The 17797-nt window shown below is 27.8% G+C and overlaps 2 protein-coding genes across 7 annotated transcripts in view; one reads left to right on the plus strand and one right to left on the minus strand.

Moving 5' to 3' along the window:
- LOC134827474 (solute carrier family 12 member 4) overlaps positions 1-17797 on the plus strand; it is a 118705-nt gene that overhangs the window by 15817 nt on the left and 85091 nt on the right. The window lies entirely within an intron of this gene.
- On the minus strand, positions 23-2417 carry LOC134827030 (glycoprotein 3-alpha-L-fucosyltransferase A-like). Of its 2 annotated transcripts, XM_063839558.1 has the most exons (4): positions 2259-2417; positions 1877-2193; positions 615-1537; positions 23-274 (listed from the first exon to the last, which is right to left on the minus strand). In XM_063839558.1, exons 1-3 carry the CDS (start codon positions 2336-2338, stop codon positions 630-632), a joined length of 1305 nt encoding a protein of 434 aa, XP_063695628.1. In that variant the 5' UTR covers positions 2339-2417; the 3' UTR covers positions 23-274; positions 615-629. The 2 variants fall into 2 exon arrangements, with proteins under 2 accessions (XP_063695628.1, XP_063695627.1); XM_063839557.1 differs by having other exon boundaries at positions 23-1537.

Consider the following 17797-nt stretch of genomic DNA (forward strand, 5'->3'; position numbering starts at 1 on the left):
CTTTTTTTAAGAACATGATGCCTCTTTTTTGGATCTAAAAGTACTTTTAACAGCGAGTTCTTAATAGCAAGTGTTACAAAAGGCAGTAAATTTTGTAAGTTTTACAGTTTTTGAGTCAAGGTGAGACGTATTTGTAAATATTTTAGATAAAACAAATATGTACATTATATGACAGCTGTTTGTTGTCTTGAAAATTCTTTGTCATTTCTCATTTCAATCAATGTTTCTTTGATTTTTTTATTTGATTTTCTTCATTTTTTTTGTATGAGACGAACTTCAATACACACATCACCCGATATCAGCATTTCATCGAAAAATAAATGGCATTTTTTTATGGTTTTGTGTTAGTTTGGCTTAAAGAAGTCGAAAAAACCTAAATTCAAAATTCTGGAACGAGCTTTTGAGATTTTAAACATTTTTCAGTGCATTTGGGTACATTAAAGTACCTCTTTGACATACCTGATCTCACTGAAAATCTATAGAAACAATTCAGCTCATTTTAGAATTTTAAATTTAGGGTTTTTCGATTATTTTAGGCCTAACTAACACAAAACCATCAAAAAATCTCATGGTATTTATTTTTCGATGAATTGTTGATATCGAGTGATGTATACTGTATTGCAATATTTTCACTTTTGTAATTTAATTTTTGCCTTTTTCTTTGATTTTCTTCTCTTGCTCGTACAAACTCCTTTTCCTTGCCACCATTCTCTAAAACTAACGTCGCTTAAACTATATTTACTCTTATCTTTGTTTGGAATGTGAATCATTGCACACACGCGACACCAATAATCAGCTGCAATGAACTCTCCAGTTCCTTTCCATTTGAAATACGAATTGTAAAGTGCGTCATCCTGATCCAACAAATTCAGATAAGCTCCCAAATGTGCCGCTGTTTCGAAGTCATCCACGTGAATGAAAGATTTGTCGGGCAACATTTTCTGATAATCTTCGGCATTTGCACCCATCACGATCGGCAAAATGTTTCGCTGTAACGAATTGAGAAAGACTTTTTCCGTTACATAGTCACGACAATTTGAATTTTCAAAAGCCAAGTAGAATTTGTAATCTTTTTCCAACATTTGCAGACACTTTTCTTCTTCGTTTCGAGGACAATCCAAGTCTTCGGTGCCGCAAGCTCCATAAATATCAACGGAAATGGTTTTATTTAATTCTTTGGCATACTCAAGTCGATTGTTTTGCGCGTGACAATTCGAAACAAACCACGCAACTTTTTTCGTCTTGCCCGAAGCATAATTTTCTCGTTGAGGAAGTTGCGTTACACGTCGATCGTAATACTCCCATTGACCGTATGGAGCGACAATGTCACTATCACGTCGATATGTTGAAGTCCAATCAAAGGGACCATTAAGATTTCCGTAATGATAAGGACTTTCTAAAATGTAAACCATGTGAATTTGATCTGGATTGACTTTCTTTTGGGGATCTCGATGTTTGTAAACGACTAAATGAGCATCAGCAATTTTTTTGATAATGTTACAGGTATAAACGGGACAATCTTTGAAGTTAGTCGTACCTAAAACAAAGAAAAAATTAAAAAAAAATTTTTTTTAAGTTTATAAATTAAAATTTAGTGAATATAATTGAAAATATCTCAATATAAAAAATAAATAAAATAAAATAATTTTTTTTAAATTAAATATTAATTAAATTAATTAAAAAATTTTTTTTTTTATTTTTATTTATTCATTAAGTTTTAATTTATAAATTAAAAAAATTGAAAAAGTTGAGGTAAAAAATACAAAAAAAAAAAATTAAAAACAAAAATATTTAAAAATTTTAATTTAAAAAACAAAATTAATTTTTATAATTTTTTTTTTTAAATTATCATTAAAATTAAAAAGGAAAAACTTACCATACTTAACATCATAAAATGCATCAGGTCCATTATCCAAATAAATTTTCTTATAATTATCAATTGTCAAATTTCTTGAATATTTTTCATAATTTGGAGGCATGTACATCAGCTGATTGGCAAGACGATCGCTTATAGGATCCTCTTTTGGTAGGAGAGCTAATTGCGTGATATCAACACTTGTGAAGAGATCTTTTTTCTTAAAATAATACAACTTATGAGATTGATTCATTTTTGGCATTAATGTTTGATTCGAAAACTCATCAACATTTGATTTTGTTGTTATTCTAAAAACCCTTTCAAAAGTTTTGTTTGTACTAAAAATAAATAAAAAAAAAATTAATTTACTCTCTCGTTATTCACAGTAATCTAATATTCATACTCGTATTTAAAGAAGATAATAATAATCACAGTTACTGGAATATAAAGTGCCAATAATAAACGAAGAAATTTGACTCTCATATTTTACTTTCTCTCTTTCTGCAACTTATAGCTATATAGAATTCACAAACTATTTAAATCGAACTCATTTTCTGATTTGGGTACTTTACCGGTTAGATGTCAGTTTCGCACTGTTTCAATATTATTTTGTATTTTACAGATCCATGCACTCTCTCTCAGTTCAGATTGTCTTTATCAGCAAAAAAAAAACTTAAAAACATTATTATGATGTTTTTATTATTATTATTTATAAATATTTGTGATTCATACGTTCGGTTTTCGTATATTACCTATTTGGAATATTATCGTTTTTTGTTCTATACTTCCTCTGTGGATAGCGAAAAAGTGTCTGCTTTGTGTAAAAAACTCTAAAATAATATTTATAACATTTGTTGTGAGTTTGTGCGTTCAACTGTTTAATTTTAATACAAGTTTTGGTATAATTTGGTCGGAACAAAGTCATTATAATGTTTAAATTTTAAATTTCATCACGAAATGAACTTGAAAATTTGTTTTCGTCGAAAAAGGGGCGTCTAATGATAAAATTCACTTAAGGTCGCTCCAACTTTTTCTAAAACTTTTTGTCCCATGCCCCATTTCAAAAGCCGAAAATCCAATAAGGCAAAATAAAAAAAGCTAAAAACTTCATTAAAAAACCGTTTTTAAATCTATTTTTTAGAAATAACCAAATTAAGAATTTTTAACAAAAATAATTTGTTTAACTTTTGTATTGAAAATGATATTTTTACAAAAAAAAAATCTTCTTCTATAAATTTTTTTTTTCGAAAATCATTGAACTTATGTTTTCAAAATTAAAAAAAAAATAAAAAAAGACAATTCTTGTAAAAATATCATTTTCAATACTAAAGTTAAAAATAATTTAAAAAAAAAATAATAATTTATAAAAAATTTCTTGAAAAATTATGAAAATAGACCTAAATTTTTTTTTAAATTTTTTAGTTGAAATTTTGAAAAAAAGTTTATGGGACAAAAAGTACAAAAAAAAAATTTGGAGCGGCCTAATACTAAAAAAAATAAATAAATCAGACGACGACAACAGTTGAAACAAAACTAATTCATCTAAAAGTTTATTGATTTCACACTATTTTTTTATGATTTTTATGAGAGTATGAAGTATAGTGCGACAAACAGTTATATGGGATGAAATTAAAGCGAAAAATATAATTTGCATGGTTAATTTTAAATTTTCGTAACAAAACGTGACCAAACAATGGTTACACAAAAATTAATTTATTTTAATAATTTTTTATAGTTTTAGATTTTTTTTTAAAGTGATATTTTGAGACGAAAATGGAAATAGAGAAATTTTCTTTACTTTTCTTGTTGAGAATTTATAAAAAAAAATAAAAATATTGCAACTGGAAGAATTGCACTTTAAAAAAAACTAAACTCAAAGAAATGTTTCGTGACGACACTTTATATTTATTTATAAAGCAGTTGAAAGCTTCAATAAGCTTATTTTCCTGAATATTTTATTTGAAAAATATCTTTGAAGGATAAATCTTGAATTTTTATCATGTAAATATTGAACGTGTTGCTTATTTACTCAAACGTTCTTTTCAGAATAGGAAAAGCCGAGAGATTTATCTTTAATGTGAGAAACGTAAATATTTATCTTTTTTCACAAAGTTGTATTTTAAACAACAAAATGCAATTTTATGCATTAACATTTGATTTTCTTTACTATAATTCACAAACAGTAACTTTATACTAATTATGAACAGCAAAAAATAATGAATTTTAGTTGATCCTACGTTAATTATAGAGAAAAACAAATAAATGACAAATCCATTAATGCAAATTTAATTGGATACAGTTTCCTTTGTTAATTGTAGTCCTGGCTTGCATGTGTGTTGATTCAACAAACGAACCAATGTTTTAATGACATTATTGTCGTGCATCGCATTAAAAATGTACAAATATTTTGCAAATTTTATCATAATGAGTTGAATTTATGATTAAATTTAAATATAGATTTATTAAAGTACCCAGAAAATGGAATTTCAGTAAAATGGCAAATGAAAGTGTTGTGAATGGAAATTACTGTCATTCAATATTGAATAAATATTTTAACCTAGTTAAGTCAATAAATAAATATTTTTTCAATTTTCACGTTTTTGTATGCAATATGTAATAATAATATTATTATGTTATATTAAAAACCTTTTTCTCGATGGAAATGCTGTTTATTAGAAATACGTGATCGACCAACATGCCACGTTTTTTGCCATTCCTGAGTGCAAACACGAAAAAAGATGAACATCACGCAATCGATTGAATTTATTTGTTTAACATTATATCGCTTGAACCAATCATCCTTTAGTCGTTCTTTTTTTTTCATTCTAATGTAGGTACCATTGAACGTGTTTATTATTTGCGTTTTATTAAACTTTAACTTTTTCGCCGTTGAAATTAAATTTTAATTTATTTCGCTACAAGTTTCCTGTCTGCGACCTTGGCACTGAAATTTTTAACTTTAGATAAATATTTTGTAGGAAAATAACAACGGAACTCATAAATTTAATAAAATTTAGATTTTTTTATTATTTTAACAAAACTTGAAAAACACGAAAAAAAAAATTATTCAAGAAAATCAACGTCGAATAGTTATTTGGGTCTCCTAATTGAATTACAAGAAGGCACAAAAAAAAAATCAAAAAGTTCGTTTTTCTTGATTGCATGTTCGTTCGTACAAAAAATCATATCATTATTAATAATGTAATATTATTATTTTTCTTGCCTTCCGCATATATAGTTTTCACATGGTTGCCTTTCTCGTTCACACAAGTCATATCGTCTCATAGTACCTACTTCTCAATGTTCAGTCAATCGTTAAGTTTGAACATCAGAGACACACTAAAGTCATTGTTTCCTGCCATATCCTCCAATGAATTATATTTTATCAGGACATGCATATATTTTTTCATCATATTTTCTTTCCTTATGTCTTTGCAAGTCGATTTGAAGGGCTGATGGGATAAATCGCACATACGCATTTTGTTGTCTTAAATGAGTTAAGAATAAGAAAGTATGCGAAAAGACTTTTAGGCCGCTCCAAATGAAAATCAAAAATAAAGTCCAAAATTTTTGAAAATAAAATGGGGGGGGGGGCAAATAAAAAAAAAAAAATTTAAAATCCTTATTTTCATACAAATTTTCATTTCGACAGAATTTTTGCAATTTTTGATCGTTGATCAACATTTTTGTTGTTTTTTAATAATCTACTTTTAAACTTTCAAATTAAAAATTGATTTTAGATGATTTTAAGTTAAAAATTGAAAAATTAAAATTTCATAAAAAATAACTGTCAAAAAAACTAAAAAAAAAATCAGTAAAAGATTATAAAAAAATTTTTTAGGGAAGAAAATTCAAGTTAAAATATGATTTTCAAAACAAAAATTAAAATAATTGAAAATTTTTTTGCAAATGTCTTGTAAAATTATGAAAATACAAAAAAAAAACGATCAATTTTTTGATGAAATTTTTTTTTAATTTTTTTTTATTTTGCCCCATTGGATTTTTGACTTTTAAAATGGGGCATCGGATTTTATTTTTGATTTTCATTTGGAGCGGTCTTAGATACATTTAAAAAAAAATCAAAATTTGTTTGAAAATATACCTATGGGCGAAAAACGGGTCAGATTGATCTCTTAAGCTTGACTCCTGAGGGGTCATTATCTCTTCAGGGATCAATCTGACCCGTTTTACGCCCAAAGGTCATATTTTCGAACAAATATTGAAATTTTTTAAATATATCTGAAAGTACTCGTCTTTCTGCATATTATCTCATTCTTAACTCATTTTGCCCAAAAAATGCATGTGTGCGATATATCCTTTCAGCCCTCCATTTCTTTCCTTGTTTGCCAAAGTAAAACGAAGTTGATATGTGAACCTGAATAGCTGTTATGTGATTTTTCTTTATTTTTACTTCAACTTTGGTTTGTGTGAAAAACTTCTTTGGTTTGAGTTTCTCATAAAACAAAAAAAAAGAAGCTGACGCATAACAGATAATAAAAAGGATTCCAAATGGGAATCGATGATATGTTGAAAAACAAACAAAAAATCAAGACTTTTCTCTTTTCTTCTTTTGTTGATAATCAACTTATTTTTTTTAGCAACAGTTGAAATCGATTGACAAAAGAGAAAATTAATTAAACAAGAATTCAATTAAAGTTTTACGTGTTTTCCCATAAACGAATTGTCAAGGTTTCGTTTTTTTTTTCATGGGCTTGGCTTGCGCTTTAACAGACATTTTGATCGTAATAATAGCTTTTGATTATTTTTAAAACGCAAGTCAATATATTGATTAATGAATAAAAAGTGGTTTCAGTGTCAAGTCATAGCACCTTTTCATTATTTATATAAAGAAAAAGAAAACTATAAAACTTTTATAGGCAGAATAAAAAAAAATGTAAAATATCAACTGGAACGAATTTCTATTAATCAGTCAACCATAAATATGGCACGATGACATATCTTTGAGTTGCTCACTAATATTCATCAGTAACGTTGCTATTCTTGGTATAGTTACCTTACTTGTTGTTACATCGATAACGCCGCCCTGCAAAATGCTCATCGTCAATTACTTTTTTCCGTCACTTTTTTTCTTCAAACACGAGTAATTTTTGCATCGTCCTTGCGTGTAACACATGATCATCGTCAACTTATAATGAGTTTTCTTTTGCGGTCGATTTCTCGACATATTGATGTTCATTGACTGCTCCGAACACGAGAATTACCTTTTATTTGTCAGATAATTGATGAGGGAAATCAAACAACAGTGATAAGAACAAAAGTCATGTTAGGGTATCAATTACGGTAATCAATCAAGACAACAGTTTTCTGTGAATTGGAACAAAGAAAATGGATAATTAATCCTTAAACGGTTGACAAAACTAAAGTAAACGATAAAAAGAAGTATTAAACAATCAATTCCCAAGTTACCTTAAATTTTATTGAAAAAAGACATCGACAACATTTTGGGTCCTTTTCATCCCTTTTTGTACCTTTTTTGTTGGTAAATAGCTTTTTAACAAATATCCTGTCATTCACCTTTAAATCCTCGTGTAGCATTTTGAGTACGGTTGTTGTTCAATTTTGCAAAATTAATAGCTTCAGACAGCAATTTATGGATCAACATCTGTTAGAAAAAAAAAAATCAAATAAAAATTTGTTTTAATTGTTAAAAATTTTCAAAAAAAATGTATTTTTTTTTCAATCTCCTTGATTTTTGAAAAAATAAAAAAAAAATTTCTCATGACCGAAGTTTCGCAAAAGAAGAAAAACGGTCAAGAGACTTTTTAAGTCAAGTTTTAACAAACTTTCAGGCAAACTTTTGATGGATTTCATAGTTAGGCACATTTTCCGCGTGTTTCTTCTTCACTGCCGGATACGTTTTGAAGATGCAGTCGATTATGTCGGCAGTCAGGTTGTATTTAAGGCCGTTGCAACCATCCGTTTGTGGCTTGATATCCGCAAGAAAGGCACCCGAGACGCCAATTTCCTGCTTTTGCGTGTTGTCTTTCTGCGTGTATTTTTTCGCGTGCGATTCCCAAAATTCCTCGCTCGTTATCACTTTTGTTATCACCAAATCCTTGTACAGTTGCAGTAGCGCCGGATTTTCCGTCAACAGTCGATTTTTCTCCTCCAATTCCTTGTCTACTTTTCGTTTGAAGTTCGGCAGTAATTGTTGCAACAACTCCTTTACTTTGTCACGATCCTTCATTTGTACAGCTGTGCCCAATTTGTTGACGAAATGAAATGTACTCGAATTTCCATCGTGCAAGACAACTTGTAACTGTATTTTAGGCTTTCCTTCCGGTGAGATTTTTTGCACTAAAAAAATGATAAAAAATTTAAATTTTAATAAATTGAATTTATCATATGCATTCGTACTTTTTCCTCAAGTCACTTTTCAACCAATTTTTGATGGGTTTCAAAGCTAAAATTGAATTAAAGTTGATTTCCATTGATATCTGATCGATTTTTGATGAAATAAAAAAAAGTACGATTTTATCATATGAGGAGCAAAAATCGTACTTTTTCCTCAAGTCACTTTTCAACCAATTTTTGATGGGTTTCAAAGCTAAAATTGAATAAATATTCATTCTAAAGTTGATTTCCATTGATATCTGATCGATTTTTGATGAAATAAAAAAAAAGTACGATTTTATCATATGAGGAGCAAAAATCGTACTTTTTTCCTCAAGTCAATTTTTGATGGGTTTCAAAGCTAAAATTGAATAAATATTCATTCTAAAGTTGATTTCCATTGATATCTGATCGATTTTTGATGAAATAAAAAAAAAGTACGATTTTATCATATGAGGAGCAAAAATCGTACTTTTTTCCTCAAGTCACTTTTCAACCAAATTTTGATGGGTTTCAAAGCTAAAAGTTAATAAATATGCATTCTAAAGATGATTTCCATCAAATTCTCCTTGATATTTGAAGAAATAAAAAAAAAATACATTCTTCGCAAAAAATTTTTTGGAATCAAATTATGAATAAAAGTTTAAATTTGCAACATCCCAATCACGTTTCATATTAAAAACTTGAAGATGAAAAGGAACGAGCCAACTAACATGAGCTGTTATTTGCTTGTTTTTATTTGAGTTAAGAAAATTTGCTGCATGCATATAAAAATAACGTTATAATAATTATTTACGTAAAATAAATTGTGTGTCGTCGTGTCTCGTCTCCTTTGTGTATAGTTTTCATCTTTTTCGTTTTTTTTTGTTTTGAACAACATCAGATACAAAGCACATAAAAACGATGGTACTTTAAATAAAATTAACATTTTCTTCGTAAAAAGCAATTTTGCTATTTGGTAGTAAAATTAATGAAAGCAAGACAAGGTAAAGATTTCGGTAATTTAATTTTGTATGATGTTATGACGACACATTTTTATGGGTGTAGATTTCATCGTCATCGTATATGAAATGCAGGTCAGACAATGAAAAGTGAACACTTCTATTGCTTCATTCAGTAAATATCGTTCAATATTTTACGTAAAAAAAAGTGTAACAATACCACAAAAATGTCATTAACTCAAGTGACAGACACAAATATTTGAAAAAAAAAAAATAATAATAATAGAGAAAAAATGAACGATTTGTTTACCGCAAATATTCTTATAGATATGTTTTATGAATACCAAATTAAGAAAGATTGCTGCTCGATAGCACAAATCGATAAAAATGGAAAAACGGCTTTGTTGTTGTTCGGTTTATATCCATCCTTAAGATTATAGAGGATTTTTCGCACTTTTCTTCTTTTTTTCTTTTCTTCTTTTATGTTATCATTATCGCAAAGAGTTGTCGATGTGAATTGATTGACATTGACATCGATTTGTCGCCTTCTAATACACAAACAATTTAAGGCTTGATAACTTTGCTGTTTCTTGTTCGTTTAATTTTTCGATTTTCACTGCCTGATGGGTAGCTGTTGGGTATAAAAGTAATATAAATTAAATATGTGAGAACAAAAGAAGGAAAAATTCATACCCTATGGGCGAAAAACGGGTCAAATTGATCGTTTAAGGGATCAGGTTAGCTCCTCAAGAGTCAAATTGATCCCTTAATTTTTTGATCTTTAAGAGATCAATTTGTTCCCTTAAGGATTCAATTTGATCCCTTAAAAGATCAACCTGATCCCCTTTCGAGTTTGTCATCCGCAGACCCAAAGAGATGAACTCTTCAAGAGATCATTTTGATCTATCAAGAGATCAATATAAACCCTTCAGAGGTCAATTAGATCCCTTTAAGAGATCAATTTCATCTCCAGAAGATCAGTTAGATCTTTTAAGGGTTCATATTGACATCTGGAGGGTTTATATTGATCTCTTCAAAGATCAAAATGATCTCTTCAAAGATCAAAATGATCTCTTCAAAGATCAAAATGATCTCTTGAAGTTCTCAATTTTTGGGTCTGTGGATGACAAACTCAAAAGGGGATCAGGTTGACCCTTCAGGAGTCAAATTAATCTCTCAAGGAATCAAAAAATTCCTTTAAAGGATCAATTTGACTCCTGAGAGGTCAACCTGATCCTTTAAGAGATCAATCTGACCCGTTTTTCGCCCATAGGGTAGAACATGTATTTTAGATTGACATTCTTGGAGCTGTAATTAATGATGATAACGTGTCATAAATGTTCAAATGTTAGAGACCATTTCTCTCATTAATTATAAAATTTTGTCTTCCTTTTTTGCACGTTATCGTTAATGAGAAACCATGAATAAAAATATTTATTGCAAAACTTCTAAGATCTTAATTACTTTAAATCACCGTAAGATAAGATTCGTTGATTGCCACTTTTGAACAACTTTTTGTGTCATACATCACAAATTATCGAAAAATATTTTCATGTCCTTGAAGTTCACGAAACAAACTTTTTGCATAAATTCTTAACCTTGATTCATGAAAATATTTCAATATTTATTATTGTGTGCCTCAATTTTACTTTAACTGCTGTACTTCGATAGTAGACACTTGCTGAACAAACAAATATGAACATTTAAGCCTTTCTCCTTGGCTTGCTGATAAAGTTTATATGCAAATTTGGTCGTAGCTTTGTGTTTTATTCATAAATTCCTCCTTGAATTGTGTTATAATAGCGAGACATAAGACTTGCACGTGTTCATGCGCTGAATATTAAAACTATTATTGTACTCTTGCTTTCTGTATTTTCATCCTTTATATCACATGTACGAAGTAAAGAGGCAAAGAATTAATATTTTATTCCTCCAACAAATTATTATGCTTTTCTTTGGTTATAAATACATAAAGTTGTAATGATACTTGCCACAATACTTTGTAATTCTTGTTTATAATTTATCATTATTACTTGAAGATAGATAGTTTTTCATGATTTATGAAGTAATGAGCAAGTACAATAGGAGAAGATGTTAATCAAAATGATGAGAAAATGATAACAAAAAGTCCAAACGTGCATAAAAACGTTGATTTAAAAAAGTTTTTATGAAAACAAATTCATCTTAAGGATCATAAATTTTCTGCAAAAAATTTTTAATTTAATTAAAATTGTTTTAAATAATTTTAATTAAATTTAAAAATTATTAAATATTTTTTTTATTAAATATAATTAAAATTACTTAAAATAATTCTAATTAAATAATTTAAATAATTTTAATTTATTTTTTATTTATGTGGGCGAAAATTTTAATAATTTTAATTTTAAATTATTTAAATTTAATTAAAATTTTATTTAAAAAAAAAATAAAAAAAAAAAAATATTTTTTTTTTAAATTTTAATTTAATTTTTTTTTAAATTTTGGACTTTATTTTTGATTTTCATTTGGAGCGGCCTATGTTTTAAAATTTTAAGTGATCGATTACGAACTGCGACAAATATGATGAGCGACTGTTACATCACAGCAATAGTTGAACATTTGTCAAAGAAAGAACTTGCCATGATGGATAGATCCGACAACACCTTAAAATGTGATGAAACAAATGATGATACTGTCGTATGAGAAAAATAAAAACTAAGAGTTCATCCAATTATATTGTTCATGTTCAGGTTTTCCTCCTCATTTTCGTCTTTTGTATTCAAATTTTGCACAAAAGGCATTCTGTGAAGAAAGAAAAGAAGATGAAAAAAAGGTCAACGAGCAAAAAACAAGAATAGTTTTGCGTACTCAACATTTCCTTTTTTTTCTTTGTACATCTTTCAATGAATTTCGCTATCATTCAGCTTTCTACCTTTACGAGAAATTAACATTCTCTTCAGTGCGTATATTCCGAACAAAGGCAAGGTTGAGGGTCATGAAAAATAAATTGCAAACACAAATGAGTTTCTGTGCTCTCTGAGGATTCTCTGCCATGTGAAATGTTCGTATCCGACGATAATAATAAGAATTGAAATAAATGAGAACATATTGAGGTCAGATTAGGTGAATAGGAGATAATTTCGATTGAATCTGACACATTAATGGATTTGCAGTCTTAGATCTTACACGACTTACATACTTGGAAGAAAAATTGACATTAAAGAAATTTTCAAAGCTCGTAAAAAAAGGAGATTGTTTTCAACATTTTTTTACGATTGTTATTATTCGTCTTCAAAAGCCATAAAATACACGTGTAGCAAATACTTCCTTAAACAGCACAACAAAAAAAATATATATAAATATCATCATCATAACTATAGATGTCATTTGGTTGGCTTTTTATATGAACATCGTTACAATCGTTGTCTTTCTATTTTTGCATCGATATTTCAGTGAGAGCCCTGTAGCATGCAAGAGAGGTTATAAAAATGTTTTAATAGTAAAATAAATGTATGCCATTTTTTACACACAAAACGCTTGCTGGTTGGCAATTGTACACAAACGGCGATGTGTGTCAAGAGGGGATTCATCATTCAGCATAAAAAATAAAATAAAGCCGTTTCAAATGAAAATAAAGTTCGATGCCTCATTTTGAAAGTCAAAAATTCAATTAAAAAAAAAAATGAAAATTTCATCAAAAAATTCCGTATTTTGGTATATTTTTATAATTTTTCAAAAAATATTGAAAAAAAAAATTAAAAAATTAATTTATTTAATTTAATTTAATTTAATTTAATAATTTAATTTCAATTTTTTTTTAAATCATATTTTAACATAAATTTTCTTCTCTAAAAATATTTTTCATAAAATTTATTTCGCAAAATCTTTTGACAGTTATTTTTATGAAATTATTTTTTTAAAATTTTGAATATGAAATATTCTGAAATTTATTTTAAATTAGCAAATTTTAAAGTAGATAGTTAAAAAAATTAAAAATATTGTTTAACGTTTAAAAATTAAGATTTTGTCATTTTATATGAAAAAAGAAAATTTTTACTTTTTTTTTATTTTCATTTGGAACGGCCTATCGTATACACATATTTATAGCAGCAAAACTAAAAAAGAAGAATTTTTTAAGTGGATTATGATTTTCGCGTTTGTATTTATGACATTCGGTATGTGAGTGAGGTAATACCGTTACAATGTTTGTACCTACATATATTACAGCAGGGAATTACGTGAAGTTGTGAAAATGGAAACGGTTGGTTTTTAATACTATTTCAGAAACGTGTGCTCATTATTAACACAAAAACGAATATAAATCAAAGTCTAGTCAAGTTGAGCAAGGATTAGTTTGACTGCTAAATGTGACACTTATTGGTCGTCGTATATATTAATATGACAAACAAAAGGACCACGAAAAGTGATTTATCATTTGTTATGAGCACGTCATTTTTCACTCATCTGTCGCTCATCTTCCTGCTCATTATCCATAATTTTACGATGAATTGCTATACATGAAGAGCTAATGTGTTAAATCGCACATACGCACGTTTTGGGCAAATGGAGTTAAAAATTAGAAAAAATTGTTTCGTGAGTAGTTTGTTCGAGACAATGGGATTTGTAATCTGAACCTTCTTCTTGTGTCGTGTTTTTTTTTTGTATCGTCATTGCTTGTTCGTATTTAATCATGTCATTCACTTTTAGCTCTTAATTTGGTAGCTTTTTGACACCTGAAAAAAAGATAAAATTCTTTTTTTTTTCTCAAAAAATGCATATGTGCGATTTATCATATTAACCCTTCATATGATAAAAGGCGATAAAATTTTTCTTTAAATTTTTTTATCGTCTGATATATTTTTTCATCTCATCATGGTTTTTTGACACTCAATATTGCTACCTATATTTTGAACTCTCTCAGCAAGCGTTACTCTGTTGTTGATGTGTTTTGTTTGGTTAACACCGTCGCTCGTCGTCGTCATTGTTGTTGTTTTTTTTTATTGTAAATAGGTATAAATAAGTGTTAAAGAGAGTGAGAGAGAACGAGTATAAATATATGCGCCCTAAGCTAAAAATGTGATACATCGCTGATATTAAGTGCTTACCCTTAACTAAGTCATGTGTGTTTGTTAGCATATATGATAATGTAACGTGCGTGTTTTTATTTTATTTTATTTTATTCTCTGCATATGTGGCAAATGTATTTTTACTTAAAAAAAACTTCATGGTTGAGAAAAGAGAAACGAAAATTGGCAATTCTCAACCCATTTGCAAGTCAACAAACTCGAAACGATTGCCAAGAAAGTTCTGTTGCTTACACACTCTTCAATTAAGCTCAACTTGTACATCAACTTCAATTTAGTTCAGCAATATTACTTACCGATTGACTCGCAGAATAGAGAGACAGAAGCTCGTCAAAAGTCCCTTTATGTTTATGTCTCTTATGCCTTAACTTAACAAAGTCTCTGTTGTCGATGTATGGGTACGTCACATATTTGCACACACAACTACAATCTCACGTTCAACATACAAATCACTCGTTGTCGCATGTACAGTTCTGCACGCAAGCTTTTCCCTTTTTCCATTTGGAAAAGCGTCGTGCTCACGTATTTCACAGCCGTAAATGCCTTTATTGCCTTTTGTGTGGCATTCGCTTAACTTTGAAAAAATCATGTTCTGTAGTCCGTTGTTTTACACCTGAGTGATAAGACAAAAAAATACTTTGTATTTTTATTTCGAGTCGCGTAAAAGGAAAAAATATAAAAAATAAAAAATATAAACAAATGTCAAAGAATTAAATACGGGACACTGTTGAATTTACTGTGCAAAATTTTTTCTTCCATGCGGGTTGAGGTATCACATACTCAATTAAAAAGTCAACATAAAATGCTTGGATAATTTTATGCTTTCTTTGAGCATTAAGTGTGCACTAATTGATGCCAATTAAATGTGAAGTAGTGAAAAATGCTTTAAAAGCGAAAAAAAGCGGTAAAAGTGAAAACAAAGTAAAAAAGTGATGAAAAAGAGCAAAAAAAATTAGAATAATTGTCTAAGTTGAAAAATGATAAAAAAAATGTTCATATGAAGTGAATAACCAGACGTCTCCATTTGTCTAAATACTCAATTTTTTTCATGAAAAAATAAATGGCATGAGATTTTTTTGATGGTTTTGTGTTAGTTAGGCCTAAAATAGTCGAAAAAATTAAAAATTTTAGAACGAACTTTAGTGTTTCTATGCATTTTTAGTGAAATTGGGTATGTCAAAGAGGTACTTTAATATAGTCAAATGCACTGAAAATGCATAAAAACACTTGAGCTCATTTTAGAATTTTAAATTTAGGTTTTTTCGACTATTTTAGGCTTAAATAACACAAAACCATCAAAAAATCTCATGCCATTTATTTTTCGATGAAATTCGAGTGATGTTTTTACTTGTTTCATTGTCCCTAATTTTTTTTACAGTTCAGTTGTTTTATTGTTGTCTCAACCCTTCAACCTTTTCGAATTAAAAAAAAAGTTGTCCATAATAACGGATTTAGCCAATCCCTTTCCTTAAACAGTAACCTTGTCCGACAAACGTTGTAAATTTCTGCCATGTGAGCCTGTCTTACGAAAAATTGTGTTAACGTTATTTAATTATTTGTCTATATATTTTTGTTCGTTTCAGTCGCCTCCTACTCTCTTCTAATTTCCGTTATTTTTAGTCTAATATCCTATTAACACAAAGGTGCTTACATTGCTTACACGTAAAATGTATTTATAGTAAAATTGTGTTTATATCTCTCGGACTTGAAACGGTAAATTTTACGGATGTCTCGTAATGGAATGGAAAAAATAACACTTACCAATCTCTTTTGACATGAAACATCTGTCCCGTGTACCGGAATTTCGTGCAAATTTTCTTTTTATGGATCATAAATTCTGAAAATAGTAAGGAGCAAATTGAGAAATATGGGTGATATGATGCGAGATTTGCTTATTATTAATGAGAAAAGTATGGAGGTCAAACAAGTCATTGAAATTCCTTTTAAACTTTGGCTAAATAGAAAAAGAGATTTACATTTGTGTATACTCACATTTCGAGCAAATTGATGGCTAGGGGCTGTCTTGTTTATATTTATTTCTTTTTTTTTTCACATTTTCACATTTTTTCTTTATCTTTTTTTTTCGTCATGAGAAATATTTACTGAACATTATTATTATTTTTGTATTATTTAGAAAAAAAGAAAAATTTTTTCTTGTCTGGCTGTAAATCAAAGTAAAAATGCGCTTTCAAAAGCTTTTTAACAATCTTCATTCATTCATTCAGAAACAAAACGATGCTTATCCTATATAATTATTTTTCAGAGGTCATTATGAATGTTATGCCTTTATATTTGCGACAAGACATAATTTATAAAAAAAATTATTTGAGTGGAAATTTCTTTTATTTTGTTTACTTTTGTCTCAACAACGAAACTCTTTTATGGTAACAAAACGAATTAAATTAACATTAACACCCCTTTCATAGCTTCGCACTCGAAAAATTGCTATCATCAGAGTCAACACAATGAAGGTCAATCAATATTAATAATAACAAGTATTAAAGAAACTTTTTTTTTGCCTTGTTTGATGTTTGTTTGTTGTCTTTTTTATTTGGAATAATAGTCGACAAATAAGTCGAAGACATAAAATTTGTTTAGAAATAATTGAGTCAATAAGGCCAATACAAAAATAATTTTTTTTTTCGATTTCATAGACCTTGTATAATTTTTTTAAATTAATTATTTTTTTTAATTTTTTATTTTATTTTATTTTTTATTTAATTTAATTTTATTTTTTTTTTATTTTATTTTTATTTTTATTTTTATTTTTATTTAATTTAATTTTTATTTTATTTATTTTTATTTAATTTTTTTTTTAATTTTATTTTTTTTTAATTTTTTTTAAATATTTTTTTTTTATTTATATAATTTTTTTTTATTTTTTTTATTTTTTTTTTTAATTTTTTATTTTTTTTATTTTATTTTTTTAATTTAATTTAATTATTTTTTTTATTTTATATTTTTTTTTTTATTTTAAATAAATAATTTTCGATTAAATAATTTTAATCGATCAGATAATTTTCAATAAATTATTAATTAAGTAGATTTTGAAAATTTTCTAAATATTTAGATACAATTTAAAAAAAAATAAGTTCGGAAAAAATCAAAATCATTTTAGATTATTGTCTTAGCCTAAAAAAAACTTTTGTTCAATAGCGCTAATAGCGAAATAACAAATATATAAATTTTTTGTTCTGAATAAATGTTTGACGAGGGATGACGACCGATGCGATATTGAAAGAAGCGAGGAAAGTATAACACGAAACGATTGATTAATATAATATTTATCGATCCGCAATTGAAATGAATGAATGAAGTTCCGGAGAAAAAATGCACATTCTTCGTATGAGTATAGAAAACTCTCTTAGCATGCAAAAAGAGAGATAACAAAATATTTTATTTAATTGAACTCATTGCTTTTCATCTCTGTTTTTTGAATTTCATGAAGATCTTCTGTTTTTACCATTCATAGGCTTTAACTCATTTCAAAAATTGCATCTTTCAATCAAAGAAACGTCAAAAGAAGCTTTAGTCACCCTAACTCCATACAGAAAACAGTAAAAAAAACTCATTTTTCTGCTATC

The sequence above is a fragment of the Culicoides brevitarsis genome, chromosome 1, assembly GCF_036172545.1.
Source record: "Culicoides brevitarsis isolate CSIRO-B50_1 chromosome 1, AGI_CSIRO_Cbre_v1, whole genome shotgun sequence".
Lineage (NCBI taxonomy): Eukaryota > Metazoa > Arthropoda > Insecta > Diptera > Ceratopogonidae > Culicoides > Culicoides brevitarsis.